This window comes from Cannabis sativa, chromosome 7, assembly GCF_029168945.1.
Source record: "Cannabis sativa cultivar Pink pepper isolate KNU-18-1 chromosome 7, ASM2916894v1, whole genome shotgun sequence".
NCBI classification, from domain to species: Eukaryota; Viridiplantae; Streptophyta; class Magnoliopsida; order Rosales; family Cannabaceae; genus Cannabis; species Cannabis sativa.
The window spans coordinates 282,656-303,711 of record NC_083607.1 but is presented as its reverse complement, the minus strand read 5'-3'; the positions used below and the strand labels follow the sequence as shown (position 1 = coordinate 303,711).

The 21,056-nt window shown below is 33.6% G+C and overlaps 2 protein-coding genes and 1 long non-coding RNA gene across 3 annotated transcripts; all 3 read right to left on the bottom strand.

Moving 5' to 3' along the window:
* Positions 1-1,243: 1,243 nt before the first annotated feature.
* On the bottom strand, positions 1,244-6,095 carry LOC115697623 (pectin acetylesterase 8). Its single transcript, XM_061101675.1, has 16 exons — positions 5,836-6,095; positions 5,469-5,652; positions 5,294-5,376; positions 5,071-5,200; positions 4,587-4,666; positions 4,297-4,508; positions 4,094-4,208; positions 3,923-4,000; positions 3,731-3,836; positions 3,515-3,660; positions 3,331-3,434; positions 2,185-2,312; positions 2,025-2,097; positions 1,836-1,945; positions 1,642-1,756; positions 1,244-1,535 (listed from the first exon to the last, which is right to left on the bottom strand). The coding sequence occupies exons 2-16, from the start codon at positions 5,596-5,598 to the stop codon at positions 1,451-1,453; spliced, it is 1,695 nt and encodes a 564-aa protein (XP_060957658.1). The 5' UTR covers positions 5,599-5,652; positions 5,836-6,095; the 3' UTR covers positions 1,244-1,450.
* Positions 6,096-10,604: 4,509 nt separating this feature from the next.
* LOC115697812 (L-arabinokinase) lies at positions 10,605-17,127 on the bottom strand. Its single transcript, XM_030624944.2, has 29 exons — positions 16,785-17,127; positions 16,593-16,700; positions 16,430-16,498; positions 16,270-16,353; positions 16,116-16,192; positions 15,946-16,012; positions 15,780-15,837; positions 15,624-15,691; positions 15,480-15,542; positions 15,119-15,172; positions 14,885-14,987; positions 14,690-14,799; positions 14,483-14,602; positions 14,321-14,377; positions 14,074-14,246; positions 13,820-13,988; positions 13,443-13,526; positions 13,243-13,368; positions 12,998-13,128; positions 12,831-12,912; positions 12,627-12,714; positions 12,344-12,387; positions 12,147-12,242; positions 11,982-12,058; positions 11,689-11,889; positions 11,448-11,613; positions 11,268-11,339; positions 10,978-11,181; positions 10,605-10,847 (listed from the first exon to the last, which is right to left on the bottom strand). Exons 1-29 carry the CDS (start codon positions 16,932-16,934, stop codon positions 10,725-10,727), a joined length of 3,024 nt encoding a protein of 1,007 aa, XP_030480804.2. The 5' UTR covers positions 16,935-17,127; the 3' UTR covers positions 10,605-10,724.
* A 1,271-nt stretch (positions 17,128-18,398) lies between these two features.
* On the bottom strand, positions 18,399-20,124 carry LOC115696961 (uncharacterized). Its single transcript, XR_009688897.1, has 2 exons — positions 19,586-20,124; positions 18,399-19,485 (listed from the first exon to the last, which is right to left on the bottom strand). It is a non-coding gene; the product is annotated as an uncharacterized LOC115696961 (long non-coding RNA).
* Positions 20,125-21,056: the final 932 nt, after the last annotated feature.

The window sequence follows — 21,056 nt, the reverse complement described above, 5'->3', positions numbered from 1 at the left end:
TCTCACCTGCCCCAACGGGACCTCAGCTCAGACTTCTTGGTCGCCTCCTGACCCGGGTCGTCTTAAGCTCAATGTAGACGCATCAGTTCCCAAGGAGAAATCGACAATCGTTTTTGGCGGCGTTATTCGCAATAGTGAAGGCCTTGTTGTAGCTGCGCTGGCTTCTCCTTATACTGGTGGTGGAAATGTGGCTTTATTGGAAGCAAAATCCCTCCTTACGGCATTACAGTGGTGTGTTGAAGAACATTTTCTTGTCCATGACATAGAAACAGACTGCAAAACTATTACCGACGCGCTGATCTCCCCCAGAGAAGACATCTCAGCTTTTGGTGATGTTATACGACAGATTAAAGATGCTTTATCTCATCTCCCTGCTACCCAAGTTTCTCACATTCATCGCTCAGCAAATACTTTGGCTGATAGACTTACTCATTGGGCTTTAGGGTTAGACGAAGCTACTATTTAGATTGGCGATGATCCTTGTAATCTTACTAAATTTCTTTCTCTAGTGGGTTCCCTTTCCCTTAAAAAAAAAAAAAAAGCTACATATTTATGTGATGATTTTATGATCTTAACTGGCTACAGTAGTCACATTTTTCAAAGTCGTAATTTAAGAATTACACTTATACTACTCATGTTCTTATTAATTATGCGCTTGTTAACATTACAAAATCTTGCATGTCAGGTATTAAATGTACACAACATGTAAATTAAAAAATTGACTTTATTAATTTTAACATTTAATTTAAACATATCTCTTCAGTTGCATATCATTTCCCCACAAACATCCCACTTTTAGTTAAAAGTAAACAAATTTGCTTATGTAGTCTGTGTGAATCCCGCTTTGTTAAGTAGATAGCTCGATACAAGATTCTTTCTCGTCTTCAGTACCAACAACAATTGTAGTGTGAGTTAACTAACAACACTGTCTTGAACGTAACACGATCAAACATGCGATAAGTGTTAGTGTCCACCCAACACCCAATCTTTAGATTCATTATTTTTTATGTTTTTTTTTCATTAAACCCATTGTGATAAATAATGGATCACTTTTGTAAATTTGAAACCTTTTTTCAGTGAGGGGTGTAAGTGCAAGGCCTGCTCTTCCTTCCATATCCATGGTCCAATACCAAAAAGAAGGGAGAAATTACTAATTAGAGAAACAAAAATGAGTGTGTCATCTTAGAATTGTAGAGCAAATATAATGAGTGAAGAGAAGTAATTAGGTGAAGATGAGCAAAGATTTGGAAAAAGTTGAGAGAGTGATGTTTCACTTTCACATTGAATTCATTCATTCACGTACAATGTAATGTGGTTTTTGAGTTTTGATTTGGAAATACTAAACACCACACTACTGTTTTGTTTTACACTATCAATCAAATTAAAATCCAGAAAATGAGTGCATAGACAAGGCAATTAGATGTGATGTGGGAGTGTGTAGGGTACCTAATTAAAGATTTCTTCGAGTTAATTGTGCCACAAATTGATCAACAGCTACCATAGCACGAGATGCGGATGCCATAGAACCATCATACCTGTGATTGATTGAGAGAGAGTGAGTCATTCAGAAACTCAAGAGATGATAAATTGATAATGCAATGCAATGCAATGAAGTGTATATATATATATAATATTACTCACAGGCCAACCAAGATAAAGGCTGCTGTTTGCATAACAATGGCACCTTCACCAGCAGGCTTTGATGTGTTGAGGCACCTTCCACAGAACCACCTCTCATGGATTGATGTAACAACATCTGCAATCCAACATCTTAATTTCATATACTTAACTTACTCATCAAATCAAACATGTTATTTACATACATACATACATACATTGATTATGGGCAATAGTGAAGGTTTGGGTGGTGAGTTTGTCACGTTTGATGAAATCCAACAAGTGGTTCATCTGAATGGGGTTTGCTTTAATACCTTCTTGTTCTGCACTGAACCAAGAAAATGAAATTAGTTTAGTTTAGTTGAAATCAAAATCAAAATCAAAATCAAAATGAATTGAGAAATTACATGATGGACAACAAGCGAGATGGCCCTGTTGGATCATAGTTAATCAAAATAGCACCTTTCAATGCTGCCTCACCTGCAAATTCCATTCTTTTGTTTTTATCATTAAAAATTCAGAGTTGATTCTCAAAAATTGAATTGGGGGTTTGATTTGATTAGTTACCTGAAGAAGAAGAGGAAGATGCAACATTGAAGGAAGCCCACTTTTCCCAAGCTTTACCAACGAAACCCCAATCCATTCCTTCCCTTTCCTTTCCTTGTTCCGATATCTCTTCTCTACCATAACCAGATCATTAGAGAGACAACAGACACAGAGACAAATGGGCCGAATACGAACCCATATCACCTAACTTAGCCCAATGCTTTTAATTTAATTTTTCACTTATACCACCAAATGTAAAATGTTCTCAGTTTATTTATTAATTGATCAATGACACACTTTTTTTTTTCTCTCTAATATATGGTCTAAAATGTTGTAGTGATACCAACTAAATAGTTAGCCCCAGAGCAAGTTTAGGTTGGTGTATTTAGGTTTGATGTTCAAAAATACCATTTTTTAATTTCACAGTAGACTTGATTTTAAAATTCTTTAAGTTGAAAGATTTTAAAGTTTATGGTCTAATTGTAGTTAATTCTTTTTGATTGATGTATAAATATTGAAAATTCCATTATATTATGTTGTATGATTCAGCTACTCCGACAGATTGGTCCAGAGATGTCTAGGCAGTTAGTAAGTGCATATGTGAGAGAATGAGAAGGATGTTGAAGAGTGCATTACGTACGTGTTTGATCAATACCTCTCAAGTGAGGTAAATTGTAATTGTGCAAGGCTAAGCTCTTTTGTCTCGGATTGTAAAACTCTTTCGAGATTCAATAAAGAATTTAGCTTTATTGTTTTCTTATTCTCTTGATTGCTTTGATTGGAATCTGTTGAAAAACATTAATTTATCGAACAATTGCTATGTTGGTTGTTCTTTGGCTAATGAGATACGAAGAGATTAATTAAGATACCTAATTGTTCCATAAAAGAAATATTACAGTAAACAGAGAATCATTCATCTCTGAATATGAGTTATTACAATAACACCATAATAAATAAACATTATTTCACCAGTTCCACTCTTTTTTCATGTATATATTTGTTAAAAGAGTGAAAACTAGTTTATGATACACAATATATTAGTGATTGAATATATATATGTATAACATGATATATGTAACACCATTTGAGTATTACACAATCAAATTTATGAGTCACAATTAATATATAATTAATTGAATAAGATAGTGTGTAGTGTTTTTGGTTCACTCGAAAATGCGGTTGTGACAAGTGGGATTGCAAGGGTAAGGACAATCAATCTTCTTGAATGGACTTCGATCAAAATACCAGTCTCCAACTGCCTTGGCTATTGTCTGTTTTATCAAAATCAAATCATTTACATTAACATATTTAATTGATAGAATCAAGTAAGATGATGAGTTAAGTTCCTTACAGTCTTTTCAAGAAGAGGAGAGTCTGCTCTCATCCATGTTTCTTGCATTTCGGTTTGGCAATGAGCATAGCATGAATCTATGAACATTCCTTTCGAAACAGAGTCCACACGACCATTGATTGCACTTAAGAACTGTACTCTAAAATCTAAAACAATAGGGTAGAATTAGTATTGAATTGAGTATTGTATTAATGTGTTTAGTTAGTAGTTAGTTACCTTGCATGGTTTTGAGTTGAAGTGATGAACACTTTTTTATATCGAGTTTACAGTCGTGCCATGTTCCATGAGGATCAGCAACACCAGGTGCCAAAATGTTCTTTATCTGAACACCAAAATCCATGAGTCATATATTATACTCTATTCTATTCTTTTCATATGTATGATGAAGAGTTATATATTACAAGTTACCTGCCATGAATCATAGGCTGCATTTACAAAAAATATGGGTGTTTGGATTTGTGCTACCACATTTTGTGGGAAGAAGCACTGCAAAACCAAACCATACATTTAAACACAAAATTAATGTTGAAAACAAACAAACAAACAAACAAACAAAGAGATAGACAACTAAGTAGTTACCAGGCCTGGGTTCAGCCTTGAAGTGCATGATTGGGGCAAATTCTTGGCAGATTGATGTGTTGCAACCACTTGACTATAGAAGGTTTCAATGTGTTGTGTTCCAGCCAAATCCTTGCTGTTAGTTTGATAGTCATTATTCAATGATTAGTAGTGAAGTGAGTAATTGAATTTTAGATTAGTAGTAATAGTAATTAATTACGTACGCATTGATGAAATAACCAGCATCGGAAAGACATTTGACTTTGGTGGTGGGAGGGAGGAGAGCTCTGAACTTATCACAGTGAAGAATAGAGCTCAATCCACCAGCAGAGCAACCTGACAGGATTGCATTTTGAGCATTTTTCATTCCTTTGGCTAATAGATCCTCCATGATGGCAAGCCACACCCTTTGACCTCTAAAGTGAAGATTAGTAGCCTGATCAACATGATTAACTAAGCTAGTAAGTATTGTGTCAAATTACCATGATTAACTCAAGTGTTAACACTACTTAACTGGATTAACTGCTTCAACATCGCCAGTAAATGATGACCCATCACAGTACCTCACCTTGATCTTATTCCAATTGTAGAAATCTGCCATTTCAATTCAATTAAAACAGAGTTAAGTCTTAGATAGAGTTAGAGCTTAAATCTAATAAACGTTATTTAGGATTTTTGTCCTCCAAACTTTGAAGCGTACTAAATCATGCTTCTTATACTATCAAGATTGTCGAATTGAAGAATTTTTGCCCAATTTTAGTAAGAAAAGTCTAGCATGATAAAATTTCAGGGGAATATGATTTAGTAGATATTAAAGTCTGGGGAATAAGATTTGGTAAATATTAAAGTCTGGAAAGTATAATTTAGTACATAAACAATCACAGAATTAGTACATGTAAAAATTATTTAGGAAGCAAAAATTCTAATTAGCCAATAATAAATGTATATTGAGGATAAGATAAGATAAGAGTAAGGTATGATGTGATGTGATGTGATGCCTGGATTAAATTTCTGTTTGTTGCTGAGAATTCCAGAGAATGAAAGCGTCTTGACCATCTGCTTAGATGAGCCCAAACGAGTGTTCTTACGGTCAAGACAAGTAGTTACATTGTTACACCAACCTCCTCCCTAATAATAATATCACCAACATTCATTCAATTTGTTAATTTGTTACCTTTTTTAATAAAATAATAAAGAGTAAATAAATAAATTAATAAATACCTCCATTGTGATATACCAGTTGTTGATGCCAGCACCAAATCCTGGAGCATGGTGATAAGCTGGGGGGCTTCCATCCAAGCAAACTGCCACACCATTATTCAATATTCAATCTCATTTCATTTCTTTTTTGATTTGATACAATAAATAAAAATGAATAAATTGTTAGCATATATACCAGCTCCTTTGGCTACTGCACTCTGTACCAGAGTAATTTCTACTGGAAAGGCATCTGTTGTTGTTGGTTTGAATATTGATGATATTAATATGAGTACCACTAAGCCTAATAACCTTATTGCTTTCACCATCTCTTTCTCTTAATTATTACTCTCTCCCTCTGCATACATAAAACAAAAAACAACCTATAAGGGTTTGGTTAGAATAGAAGAGAGCTATATATATATATGTATGCACTTTGATTTATATATATATATGGATTGCAAATGAAAAAGTACTAACATCATACATGCAGCTTGATTAGTTAATAATAAACTTAAAAAGGCAGAACAGACACCACACCAAAATTAATATTGTATTTTATGTACCTGAGATTGAGAAAGAGAGAATCTGAATAAGAAAAAGGTAGTAGAAGTTTAGTGCATTAAGAAACTTGAAAAGGAAGAGTTGAGTTTGAAAGAAAGAAAGAAAGAAAAAGAAGAAACAAGTGGTTTTATATTCACTAGACTTTGGTTTCAGTACAGTTATAGGTATTAGTTAAAAAGAAAGAAAGAGAGAGCAGCCGACACATATTGATGAGATGATAGATAGTAAGTTAATAAGGAATACAGCTGCATTGCAATGCAAAAGAGCAATGTTCCAAGAATCTTAATTAATGTCTTATCTTACCAACATACATACATTTTCATTCATTTATTTATTAACAATTAATATACCCTACACTTATTGGCCCATTTGCCATTGTCCCCAATACATCCATCCACACATATTCAACCAATAAAAATATATAGAGAAATGCTAAAAATCTAGTGGTCTGCAAGACTATACATGTGTCGATAATATCGTATTGTGCAATTAAGTATCGAATTAAATACAATTTAATATAGGGAGTGTCATTGGCCAAATCTAATCACAACAGAAGGTGTTAGGGGTGCCTAATAGCAATACTATTTTATAATACTATTTTACAACCCCAATCCTATGTTCTATCACTTTTTCTTCCAATCGCAACACGACATGTCTAGAAGGTGTTAGGAGTGCCTAATAGCAATACTATTTTATAATACTATTTTACAACCCCAATCCTATGTTCTAAATTATTTACTATTATTTCTATCACTTTTTCATAATTTTTTCTTCCTTTCACAAATTATAATGTTATATTTTAATCACCGACTTCCCTTAGTCAATGACATTCGTATGCCTCCTATAATCAAATTAATATAAAAATTGAATAGAGTTGGAATAATATCATTGTTAATATTTGGATTGAGCAGCAGACTGCTTTTTTTTTTTTTGTTTAAAGAAGTTTTGTAGCTCTACCCAAAATGTATATGACAATCTATCAAATACATCATCTTTATAAGATAAAACATCTCAGATCAACCTTATGCACCAAAAGGAATCATTCACTTTATAATTGCTCAGAAAAAAATTGATTTAGAAAAAGTGTTTTTGCTGTAAAAGAATAAAGGAAAAAAGTGTTGTTGGGAATGTTCTAAGGCATACCATGGCATTCACTTTATAATTAATTAAGAAAATAATTTTTTAAAATATTCAGATAAATAAAATAGAAGTCGCTATATAGATAGAGGGATCCACTTTATAATTAATTGAAAAGGAACGAATGAGTAAGGTGCGGTTCTAATATTGTTATCTGAATTTATTAATTATTGAATAGAAATCTCTTAATTGAGTTTGAATAAAATCACATAAGCTCCTTTTAGTACATTGTATTGTTTATATAATATTATATTAAATTGTATTATTCATCACATTTTTATATAGTATAACACTATATGCTTATTAATCTATAAGATAATTAATTACTTAAAGTATTATTTTTTGTAAATCTTTTATATTTTCATCTTTAAAGATTTTTTTTTTTTTATATTTTTACGACATTTTATAAAAACAACAAAAAAATTATATAAATATAACAAAATAACATATAAACAAAAAAAAAAAATATATAATTCAATACATTATTATAATGTTATTTGACTATATTATACTTGTTTTTATCATAGAAAGCAATAATGAAATGGTGGGCTGTCACTTATTCATTAATGAAATCTAATGTAGAGATCTAGTAGTAGTACCAAACTATAAATGTATATTGCATTATTTAAAAGAAAAACAAGACAATTGATAATGACACCGAAAATTATCCACATAAAAAAAGTTAAAGCAAGTGCATGTTAAAGTCTACGTAACACAATTCATATATTTTGGTATTTCTTAGTAGAACTCAAATTATCTTTAGAAAAATTTGACCAATCAAACTTCTTCAACGAACATAATCATATACGGTTGAAAATAGTAGCTGTAAAAAATAAAAAAAAAAAATTTAGCGAATTAAAATTTAGATTGAGTCGCGAACTAGGTTATTTTCTTTAAGATGTTCACAGCACTGTCCAGAACTGTACAAATAGATTATCAGTCTCGCCATTTCCAGGATAAAACAACCCAGTCTAAAACGAGCTCTATTGTATAATAAAAAACCGTTGAAATACCACATCCAATAATCGTACTATTGCTCGAAATACATAATTGTATATATCGTATATGATTTTGTTGGGAATGCAACCAAAGTCCCACATTAGCTAAGAATGAGAAGAATTATGGGTATATAAGGATGGACACTACTCCATTAGTATGAAGCCTTTTGGGAAGGTGCCCAAAAATAAAACCGTGAGGGTTTAGGCCCAAAGCGGACAATATCATACTAATGGGAGTCAAGGTAAGGCAGCGCCCCAACAAGGTGGAAGAACGGAGCCCAACAAGTGGTATCAGAGCCAAAGGTTCAAGCGCTGGGATAGTGGGCTGCATTTGCGATGTGTGGAAGATACCCTCACTCGCGGGATCGAAAGTCTATCCAATATTGAGGTAGTTAGGTGGCGTGTCCCGTTGATGATTACAGCGGTAGAAGATGGAGATCGGTGTTAGAACCTGTGTTGAAAGTCTTCCTGACAAAGGTGATGGTCATGCGGCGAGTTCCCTTAGTGATAGCGGCGGCATAAGGTAGTTTTGCTGGAGGGGAGACCACGAGTATGTGATCCTATATTTGAGGGGAGGATTGTTGGGAATGCAACGAAAGTCCCACATTGGTTAGGAATGGGAAGAATTATGGGTATATAAGGATGGACACTACTCCATTAATATGAGGCCTTTCGGGAAGGTGCCCAAAAACAAAACCGTGAGGGCTTAGGCCCAAAGCGGACAATATCATACTAATGGGAGTCAAGGTGAGGTAGCGCCCCAACAAGGTGGAAGAACAGAGCCCAACAGATTTTTTCTTGTAAAAAAGGAATATTTTTCTCTCATTGATTCTGATGCATTATATAGGAACGCACAAAATAAAGTAATGGGAAGAAAGTCGGTTTTCTGATCACAGGGATTGTGTAACGGATCAAGTGAACGTTGCTGAAAATACGAAGTGAGTCTTTGCTTACCAATTAATTAAACACATTTTTACTGTTTAATTAATTAAGTAAAAATAATAATTAATAAATAAATTTTCTACAAAAATATAAAGTGACACCACACTTGCTAACTCGGCACGAATGGCGACGGCGATGCGTGTTAGTTCTCATCCATGCGCACAAAATTGAATACCTCTTAGAGCCCCAACTCATATTTTAAATTTGCACATTATATATATTTCTAATAAAGTGTTTCCATCCTATGTGAGACTTTATTCACTCACGCATTTTAATTCTCAATTTTTATAAAATTTTACATAGTTCCAACATATACTTATGAATATCGCCTACACTAAACAATTGTATGCAATGTATATAGACTGATCTATTTACATATATAAAAGGATCATACTGAAAAATCTATTAGAACATGAGTTGAGTCATTGTGTTCAAGGATAATTTTTAATTGGGAATAAGATATAGTATAAATAAGTGAGTATAGGAAGAGGAAGGGTATGCAAGTCTTTTATCTGCATCATAGGGGTCTACTAAGGGCTCCAATAGCTTGTAATTAGCTTTTTTGGTTATATTAAATATCACTCAATCTATATGTCTCTACTGGTTGGCAACTGTTCTTGTCTCCTTGAGATAATTCGACTCGTGCTTCAATAGGGAACTTGATGCAAAGGTGCCTGATTGAGGTCACCACATCGAATTTTATTGAGGCAAGTCGACCAAGGATGATGTTGTAAGCAGAATGGCAAATCCACTATGACAAATGTACAATACTTGAATGCTTATAAGCCGAACAATGTTGAGGTATATTATATTTACCGAGCTTCTATTATTCGCGAGGATCAGAGCAACCATTCTGTTTGACACTTGAGTCTTGATGATCACAGTAAACAAAGTTATGGCCTGATCCATCATATGGGGCATCTGGGAAAGGCTTTATGCAAACGCATACACTTTTCCGTCGTGGTTTAGAGCCCAAGCATATCAATCAAATGATGCTCGGGATGGTCCCCAATGTGTGGTCTGTTAAAGATCAACACCTACTCTACAAGTATCTAGAACTTTCTATCATTTTGGTAATATTATAGAATTTTCTAGAATCATACAGAGTAATAGTCATAAGAAGTTTTAAGAATATTTTAGTGACACAATTAGTTAAAATTATCTAGAATATTATAGTTGGTTTCTTTTGAGTAGTATAAATAAGGGTCATGGGTCTTCAAGTTGTGCATCCAACAAGAGTGTCTTCAAAGTGTGCACAAAACAAGTGAAGTCTTAGTATGTGCTAAGTTATCTATACACAAGTGTGTGTGTTCTTAATAAGTGTCTAAATACAAAGTGTCCCAAAAGCGTGAGTTATACAAGTGTGTAGTAAAGGTGTCTAGTGATAAAATAAAAGAGTAAATGTTTGGTGTATTGTGGTCTAATAAAAAGTGTTCAAGTCTTGGTGTAATTACTTTTACAATAATAAAATAATTACGTTTTCACGTGTTGTGGTGTCCAACATGATCCTCCTAAGATTGTGTTGATTCAATCTTTCAAAGGCAGGGGCATTGAGGCTTTTTGCCTATGTTCAACTAGTGGTGGCACTAAGTGTATCAAGATGATATAAAACAATGTCTTTGTATACCTTTCAGTTGTATTAATGAAGATGTAGTGAGCAATTTCTCAAAAATCAATCAAAAGAGAATTAATTATAATAAAAAAAACCATACATCATTTTTATTAATCAATAAAAAAAAATTGCAGATTTTTTATTGGAAAACACAAGGTAAAAAAATTAAAAAAAAAATACTATAGTAATGTTCCTGTTTCGATTAATTTTGCTTAGCAGAGCTTCGACGACGTAATTTGAGATAACCAAATTTGCCAGCACCTGGTGATGAACCCTCAAAAATAAAGGGCAAATAGCCCGTGGCAGCTTTGTATCTCTGCTGAACCTGAAAACCAATTTTCATCACATCAAATTAACACCCCATTAATCATCTAGTTAAGACAAAAATATTATTAGTCTTTAGTGCAAAGTTAAGATATAATAAGAATCTTTATTTAGTGGTAAAAAAATGTTACCTCAAGAATTTGTTGGCTGCTCTGTAAGCAGTTCCTTCCAATGACACAAACTGTTCCTCCTGAGCCTCCTCCTGTTATCTTGGCTCCAAACAATGTCCCTTCATCAGATTTAGAGACTTTACTATGTTGCATTTCTTGCACTAATTGTACAAGCCTATCTGTTCCATCCGTACCAAGTCCACAAGCACTATAGCTATAATGACACTACACAAAAATATGAACAAAACAAAATGGTCAACAAATGTTTAGTTTGTTTCTTAATCTTACATCTAAAATGTCTGCTAAAATACCTGATATAATAATTCTCCAAGAGCTGTAAGTTGCTCGTCCGATGTTGCTGATGTCAACAATGCTTTGAATGCCTAACATCGAGCAAAATTGGGAGAGACATGTCAAGTTAAATGCATAATAATAAACAGAAAGACTATATAATAAAAGATATTCATTGAGACTTGAATTTAAAATCTAACCTTGACTCGGAAATTTTCATATATAGGATGTCTAGCAGGTGCTATCACTCCATAATTACGCTTTGGATCAATTACTGTGACTGGATCGTTGTGATTAGCATATTTTTCCTCAAATGTCTCACCAAGCATGAACTCGGGAAGCATCTTAACATAAAGAGCCTCATATCTGTACACCAAATTAATTGTATAATTGTTAATTTTCCCTTCACAAAAGAAAAAGAAATAGCTATAAAAAGTTTACCTGTGAGGTGACAAGTTGCATAAATAATCTAAGGATGCTTCTGCTTTTAGCAGTTTAATACCATCATCACCCAACTCGTCCAGGTTGAATCCATTTGCATCAGGCAATGATCGAGACAGAAGAGAAGATGCGATGGACTTAATTATTTTTCGACCCATAAAGGCGCCTATCCTCACTGATCCATAGTCAGCACCTCCAACGCTACAAAGGAGAAAAATAAACATTGTTCAGAAATAAAGCTACAATGGATCAAACATATGACAAAATGAGAACAATGAAGCCTTTCTTTCTACCTGTGTTTTATTCCTGAATCAATTCCCCAAAATCGTACGTGGCCAGGAATTTCGACAAGTCCAATTACCTCAGCAGGCTGAAAAGTGACAAGTGAATTTAACAATTATCTTCTAATTTGTGTAACAATAGCAGCAAAGCCAAGGTTGTTCTGATATAATGAGTACCTGGCACACCATTGCAAGAAGTTTATTGGCTTCACCACAAGCTGAAGTCATCTGGTCCATAACACCACAAGGAGCTCCAACAATATGATTCTCCACCTAATCACCAATTTGAAAGTATAAAAAAGACTGGAATTCGAGACAATCTCAATAGAAATCTGGGAATAAGTAATGGAAAGAACACTCTTTTCAAGTCATACCTTTTGGCAAAGCAAAGCAAGATCTCTTGGATTAATAGTTAATCCTGCAATGCAGAGAGTCGGCTTAAATAATTTGTCTATGCAAAATAGTCTATTTTGACAATTAGTAGTTTATGCTAAAAATGAAGAAAAAAGCAAATTTGAAACATTTGAAAACACTCTTATCCAAATTTTATAAGAAACAAGCATAAACTAAAAATACATCCCATACATCTATACAACTGATATGTACTTTAAATACAACAAAACTATGAAATTGGAAAATGGAAAATAATAAAGTTACCATGAGAAGCAGCTATGGCAGACATGGTAGCGACCTCAACAGAAGCAGAAGAAGATACTCCTTTACCTTCAGGGACACTAGATGCTACCTGTACACAAAATTTGAATATTCAGAAATGGGCTTTAAAGAAATGCAGTTGAAATGACACCAGTTGCAAAAAACCAGAATAATGAAAAATTAAAAGTGATGGTAAGAAAGACATACCAAAATACTTATACTATCCTCAAAGCGCACACCTAATTCTGTCATTAAAACCAGAATAGCACCTGCAACATAAGCTGCCCACCTAAGAGCACACAAACCACTTAATGTAAGTAGGATATTCAGGCAAAGATACAGACAGGCATATTAAACAAAGAAGATTGGTATACTTTTGGGAAGGATCCTTAGCAAAGAATTTATTTGCCTTCTCATATGATATTGGCTTTTCTCCATCCATAAAATCAGATAGATCCATGTCAAAAGTTGGACCACGATTGCTCAATTCTGAACCATATGACACCTACCAAAATAGCATAACATAACAAGCTCACATTATCACATTATGAATTCAATAAATTCTATTCATTCAGCCATTGCCTATGGAAACTAGAAGAGAAAACCAAGTTGAACTTACAATTTGCAAGACAGGTGTGAAACTATTTCCTTCAGCTTGTTGTCGGGCCTGTGCATGTTTCCAAAGTCTATGTTTACTTGGATGAACCCTTTGGATAGCAACATGACATGCTTCTCTAATTGGCATCTGTTAACAAAAATGAGGCACTGAGCAATATAGTGAGAGTTGTACACTAAGCAATATAGTGAGAGTTGCAGCACCTGTAATACAAGGCTTCCTGAATAATCAGCAATCCCTCCCATTACATCTAATCGCCCAGGTGCTCTGGTCACAAAAATTTCTTCCTGTAATCAAAGTATTGAAACGACTTGTGACAAACATGTTCAAGCACTACTTATCATAGTAAAGTGAAGTTTTTTATCTGTTTATTTTTTGTGGATAAGTAGTGTGCCTCTGTTGTAACTAATCCAAATATGTCTGATAGTTGAAAATAATATGAAAATCAATGTTATCCAAATTGTAATTCATTGCAATTATAATTTATAAGATGTGATGTTATGGAACTATTGTGCATACTTTCATGTGATAAACTAGAAAGAAATAACTTGTGAAATTTGAGTTAAAATAGTTAGACGACCTCCCAATTAAAAAGTCCAGCAGCAGCCTTGCGCTCCCGGATTTGGCGCTTCTCAGCATTTTTCCCCACATCATAACCAGCATCTAATTCTGTCAAGCTCTTCAAAAAAGTTAATGTGTCCGGAAGACCTTGAGTATCTCCATGAAGAATCTCGAAATCTTCTGTGAATCTGAAAACAGAAGTTGAATGATGTAAAGCAAAACAAATTGCTATTGCAATTGGAATAAAACTGCAATGAAAAAGTTAAATCTCACGAGTTCATTAAGGAGCTTTTCTCGGTCACTTGGAAAGTGGGTGATCTGCTTCCAAGGCCAAGCTCACTTTCAGCATTTGAGTACCAATCTGGAATGCAGATATCTCGACCAGCCACCCTCTGTAGTTGATACCCAAGAATGATGGCATCACGCAACCTTCTAGCTCCACTAAGCTACATTTCAAACCAATTGAGCATTGGCTAACAGTAACACAACTTTTAAGAGGGAAAGAGAAATCATCGTTTACCTTATTCGATGCATAGTTTTTACCAAAAGCTGTCTCCTGCAATATGTGAGCTGCTACCTGTGATTTAAAACTTCTTTAGACTAGTGATATATGGTTACCATGATGACACTTAATTGAAACATTTAAGAAATCAGAGAACTCCAAAGTGAAAGAGGATAATACCTCACCACCATTGATGCCTGCTTCATAGCATGGTTTTAAAGTAATTGCACGTTTAAGATAAGGTGCCCAATGACCAGTAAGTAAATCCCTTCTAATCATCTCAACACCACCTTGATAATACTGTTCAAACAATTATTGCACCCAAACTCATCAAATCCTTGGCAAGAGTGATATAAGGACCAAAAGTAATTAATAAAGCAATTATACCTCAAGCATATTTCTTAAGAAAGGCTCTTCGTTGAAATAATCTCGACGAACAAAAACAAAAGGTAGCTTGTATGCAAGGGCCTCGCTCACAGTACCATAACCAATTTTCCCTACCACAAATGATATGTTCAATTCATTCTATTCTGTAACAACAAAATCCAACTTGCATTGACTTCTTTCATTATTCATACATACCAATCATACAGTCAGATGCTGCTATAAGATCAGGTGTATATGCATCTTTTGCTAGCTTTACAAAATTTGGAGGAAGCTCTTGAGTGTCAGATGCACCACAGACCTAATAATAGTAAAACACCAAAATAAATTAATAAAAACAACAACAACAACAACAACAACAACAAAAAGTGTACATGCTCATGTGATGAACACTTTCAAGGGAATTTTTATAGAATAAGATATGAGAATTACCAGGCACAACCAACCCGAAGGTAAAAATTCCTCTTTCAACTTCCAGCCTGCTGGCTGCAAAATAGAAAAAAAAAACAAGGTGTAATCAAAATAAGCTGGATTCTATCAATTTTGATATGCAATCTCAGGTAGATACATAATGTGATTTGAAAACGAATGTTGCAAAAAAGTCTAATGATTCATTATAATAATGCAACTTATTATATCCTCAGCTGCCTGGGAACTCAAATTTCCAATATTAACAATGTTTCTGCTTAAGTGGTTTACCTAATTTGATCTCTGTATTAGTGAAGAACTGCTAATGAGAAGGGTCATACACACAAATTAAAGCAACATAGTATATAAGACAATTAAGTCTAACCTGCCCACCGAAGTTGAGAATAGCTAGCTTCACATCCTCTTCAATCCCTAGTTCCTTCCTCACCTAAAGAAGAAACTATAATGAGATTGTGAATTGGTTAATTAATCAATTAATGGGTTTACAAAAAAACTGTGAGCCTTAAACCTCCTTGCGGGATTTGTGCAGTCTTCTAACAACCAGGGGAACATCAATAACATCTCGAAAAGCAGGCACTGAAATTATATAAGTATAAAATTAAAGAGAGATTAGTTAAAAATCTGGTAAAAGCCAAGATGTAGGATATATGTCAAATAAACTTACTTGGGCAGTATCCAGGGAGGCGTATCAAAAATTCACAATGAGAATAATCTTCTGCTATCTGTATGACATTTTAATTTTAAGAGAGACAACCCAAATAATAACACACTAAACTAAGAGTAAGAGAATTATGACCAAACCAATTAATCAAGAGGAGAAAACTACTAACTTGCCAAACAATTGATCGATGATGATGTCCAGCAGCCATGACATACTCTGCATAGATGAAGTCCCAACTGTGACAGTGCAAATTAAGAAATTAGACAAATAAAAACAGAGTGAATTCCATTACCCCATGAACAAAGAAGGAAGAAAATCAATGATGATATATATTTATACCTAAAGTTGGTGACGCAAACAGAGCGAATTCCGGCATCGGCTGCTGCACGACATACAACTGGAACAACATCTGAGACCTATATATATGTATATAATAGTATGAGTATTTTGTAATGTGTGAGAATTTGAGAAAAGAAAAGTGTTTATAGCATACCACTAAATCAGCTTTAATGGAGTTAAGCCAGTCCACTTCTGTTGCCAAAATGGAATCACGAGGTGCCACAGCTGTTTGTGAATACTGAATTAACCAATTACCAAACAATGAGAAACATACAAAACAATCACAATCCTAATTCATTCAATTTTAGAATTACCTTTTCCAAAGAGGCAAGACGATCCACAGTCAATGCATCAGCCTGAACCGCTCCACAATCTAACAGCACCTATTATTATTATTATGGTTTTTGATTTAGAAAAGTTGATTCAATTTCAGATCTCAAATAACTAGTTTAATATATCAATGAAAATAATAAAAACCTTGCGAAGGAATAGACGAGGGGATTGAATTTCAGAAGTGAAAACGAAGGGAGGAGCAGCAGTGACCACATGGACGTCATGGCCAGCCATGATCAGATGGCGCACCACCTGCAAATGCAACGCATCAATTATATACATATGGATACGATTATGATGAGTGATGAGTTGGAGATGATATGTATATGTATATACCTCAACTACACGAGTGGCATGACCAAAGCCATGGCCAGTGACATAATAAGCGAAAACCAAATGATTCCTACCGTTGGAAGAAGCTGATACTACTCCATTACCATTACCATTAACATTAACATTACCATTACTCTCCCCTTCCATCCTCATTGTCTCTCTCTCCTCAAACACAAACACGCTACTGTAACTGTAAGACTAACTCATTTTGAATTTTGATTTAGAATACATATATATATAAATATCAATAAATAAGATATATGATCCGAAAAATGTGATTTTTTTTAAAAAAATTTGGATTTATGGATAAGTTAAAGGTGGGTGGGTCAAATCCCATATAGTTCGGAGGGTAAGAGAGCTTTTCAAAAGGAAACTATATATACATATATATAAATGAGTTTTTGTTAGACTCGTATAAAAACTAACTATGGCTTAGGCTTAGCTGAAATTTTTATAATTAGTTGATAACTAATGCCACGTCACCATTTGAACAATAAAATTAAAATTCATTTATTTTATGTTTACAGAAATTTAGAGGAGTAATCTAAATCGCAACCCAAAATTACAAAAATACTTAAATCGCAATCTAAAATTATAAAAAACAATATTCGAGAAATTAATGTGTACAAAATAATCCCATAAACTTAATAGTATTATCACAAACTAGCATGAGAATGATAATAATTTCTCCATTAATTTTTTTTTTCATTTTATATAACGAAAAAATTGATACTTTCACATTTTCAACCCCATTTTTTTTTAATATAAGTGTTTATTAACTCCTATTATTTATGAGAACTGTCTTTATTCTTTTATTTGCGAGCTGTACTGTGATGTCCAAAGAATCTCTCTGTGGGAATTGTTAGAGATAGTATTGCAATGGAAGAAAATCAAGATATTACCACTCTATTGTAATACTAGGTTGAAGTTACGTGCAATTGTACGTATACTTAGTTATATTTTAGTTCTCTTTTTTAAATATTATAATTTATAATTTTTATAATATATAATATTATTGATAATTTTTTTTTGAAATGATTGATAATTTTAGTGCACTTTTTAAAATTTTTAGGTAAACAAACCATCTCATTTTAAAAAGAAATTAATATATAATATAAAATAAAAAGAAAAACAGTGTGTCAAGTTTCAAAAATAAACTCTTCATTTTTGTTTATAATTTAAGATAATTATAAGAGGTGTTTCTAATCTTGTATTGCTTTGGTGACTAATCTTATTAGTATAATAAAACAATAATTAATAAATAATAGTAAATATTCCAATAAGATAATTGTCTTTAACTCATTTCATTTTCATGAAATCCGCTAAGTACATAGACTCAAGAATTAATAGTCCTGTTATGTGAAAATATTGTGCAAATTAAATAAATAATTATCATATCAGTAGTCACTCAAAGAATGTATTTTCACCTGTAACCCCTAAAGAAAACAATGAGTAAAAAAATAACAAAGTGAAGGTAAGGATAAGAGCATCAACAAAAAGAAAGGACTGATATCTTTCAGGAAGCTTTAAAGAGATATGCTCATATCTTTATCATTTTGCTGCTACAAATCTTATGAGACAAATCACTCAATTAAATTAGGATCGGAAGGTACAAAATAATTCTTTAATGTAAAAAAGTTTTAGCTTCAAAATATTAGATCAATGGGTTTAACCAATAGTAGGTGTAAGATAAAAATTAAGTTGGCTAATGTATACCCACACCACATGTATTTGTGACTATATATTTGTGATCGCAACAAATCATTAACCCATCAAAATGAGACATCCAGGGACCCGTATTGTAAGCAGATACAAATATTTAATGCTCAAAAGGGGAGATTGATTCGTAGGGTATCTACGCTCAGGCCTTCCTCCATCAGCTTCCTCACCACTTCATCAAACACAATCCGGTTTCCACTGAGAGTCAGATGCAAACCATCTCTGCAATATTTGAAATTAATTAGTACATATATCATCATTCAATTTCAAAATTGTAATAATGTCACTCATATGTATCATCATATGAAATGTTAAGCATAAGAAACACAATATAGAATGAGATGATCCATAATATGAAAATATCGAAAACAATCAATAACAAACATAACAATCAATTTCCATGTTTTGAAACTCGCCAAAAACATTGTAACAGACAGCGTGGCCTTCCTTATCAACTCCATGGCTGAAAACAACCTTATCCCAATCAGAACCAAGATCTTCCTCAATAAGGTAATCGATTCCGTTCTCCTTGCGCCACTTGACGGTGTTCTTCAACATGGTGAAAGCCTCCTTAACTTTGTAATCTCTAGCATTCAGGAATTTCAAGAGGGTCACGTCACTCCTGTCATCGGCGAGAAGGGGAATTCCCCAGATCGAAACCTCCTCCGGTGGGACACACACTTATTGTTCTTCCTTTTCTTCTTCCTTCTTCGGTTCCTCCGTCTCTGTTTTTGCTGATGAGCTTGCCTCGTCGACTGGGGCAGGGGTTACGGATACGACGGATTCTTCGATTGCTTCCACAGTCTTAGCGCCATCGTCATCCACAGAAGCAACCTCGGTCACCACAACTACAACCTTCTCTTTCTCTTTCTCTGTTTCAACCTTCGAAGCCTCTTAATCAACAGTTTTCACCTCTGTTTTTGCCTCTCCTCATCTTTCTTCTTCTCTTCCTCCTTGGGAGGCCCTTGTTTGGCAGTTTTCTCCTCTACTCATCAAACCCAAAAAAAAAAGCATTCAAAAATTGTTAGATTGAAAAATTTAGATTTAAGTGGAAACATTCACTATCGATTGAAAGAAAAACTCACCACTAAGAGTTGTTACCACTAAGAGTTATAATTAACCACTTAATCGAGAAGATGAGCAAAGCGAAGTAGTGTGAGGAGGTAATCCCCTAACAGTGGTGTGAAGATAGTAAATTTGGTAAATTTATGTTAGTTGTGACCTAAATTTATCGATTAAGGGTATGGCACCAGCGAGTTCTGGTGGAATGGCCATTGATAGAGAAGTAGGCGTACTGCAAGTGTCCACAAACAATATTTAAAATTTGTAACAAAAATCAATGAATGAAAAAGAAGACTACGAAGAAGAAAAAAGACTTACGGAGTGTAAAGCCATAGCTGCGTTTGGTTGACCGTAAACCAAAGCGAGAGAATTGGATTTGATAATTTGGGAATATAGGGTTTGTTAGAGAGATATGTGGCTAAGATGATTTTTTTTAATTTAAAAAAAGATTGTTTAATTTTTTGGGTTTAATTATTGGGTTTATTTGTTAACGGGAGATCAAACCTAATCGTTAAATTTAACAGAATATTCTTTTATTTTTAAGTATATTCTGTTAAACCAAGAAATGTTAAACCAAGAAATGTCGTTAGATAGGCACTTTTAATATATAAAGATAATACAAGGACCAACAAAGAGATTAAAAAAATGTCACTACAACAATTTTGATAATTAGGGGCGGACCTATTACTGGCAGGGAAGGTCCGCCCCTAATAATGAGGTTATTACTGGCAGATTTAGGGGGTCCGCCAGTATTAGTATTTATTTAAAAAAAAATATATATAATTTAAAAACAACAATACCGGCGAGTTATCATTATTAGCGGTGGATCCCCCCCTCCGCCGGTATTAAAGGGGTGGAATAAATGCAAGAAAATACCCGCTTATTTATTCAAATTAGTATTAGCGGCGGATCAATACCGGCGGGGATCCGCCGCTAATACTAATTTTATTTATAATATTAATAAATAAATTAATTAATATAAATATAAATATTATCATTTATATTTATCTGAAAAAAAATAAATTACAAATATATTTACCGTTTCTTTTTTTTTAATAAAAAATACTAATACCGGCGGAACCCCGCCGCTATTAATGTGTCAGAAATTAAATCTGACGCATTAACTACCGGTGGGGCCCGCCACTAATACCCCGCCGGTATTAGTCATCAATAGCGGCGGACGTGTCAGTTTGCCACTATTAATGACTAATACCGACGGGGTATTACCGGGGGGGCAATACCGGCGGAACCCCGCCGGTAATACCAATTAATGACAGATTTTGGATTTGATACCGACACTCTTCCGCCCCTTGATAACTCTATGAAAATAGAGTTATTTATATTTTTTTGGGCATTAAATTAGTTTTGTTCTCAAGTATTTTTAGTTTATTTTAGTGACTTTTATTTGGTTTTATTTAGTTTGCATAAATATTAATTTTAGTATTTTTTAGATTAAATTTTAATTAATTTTGTAATATTTTATCAATTTAATTT

What these genes read in the sequence shown, in the direction of transcription:
- LOC115697812 (XM_030624944.2), bottom strand. Translation starts at nt 16,934, where the DNA reads ATGAGGATGGAAGGGGAGAGTAATGGTAATGTTAATGTTAATGGTAAT. An exon ending in TCACACCTGTCTTGCAAATT is followed by an intron (nt 13,129 to 13,242) that starts GTAAGTTCAACT and finishes CTATTTTGGTAG; the next exon opens with GTGTCATATGGTTCAGAATT. An exon ending in TGCCATAGCTGCTTCTCATG is followed by an intron (nt 12,388 to 12,626) that starts GTAACTTTATTA and finishes TCTGCATTGCAG; the next exon opens with GATTAACTATTAATCCAAGA.
- LOC115697623 (XM_061101675.1), bottom strand. Translation starts at nt 5,598, where the DNA reads ATGGTGAAAGCAATAAGGTTATTAGGCTTAGTGGTACTCATATTAATA. An exon ending in CAGCCTATGATTCATGGCAG is followed by an intron (nt 3,837 to 3,922) that starts GTAACTTGTAAT and finishes TTTGGTGTTCAG; the next exon opens with ATAAAGAACATTTTGGCACC. An exon ending in TGTCACAACCGCATTTTCGA is followed by an intron (nt 2,313 to 3,330) that starts GTGAACCAAAAA and finishes GTCTCTCTAATG; the next exon opens with ATCTGGTTATGGTAGAGAAG.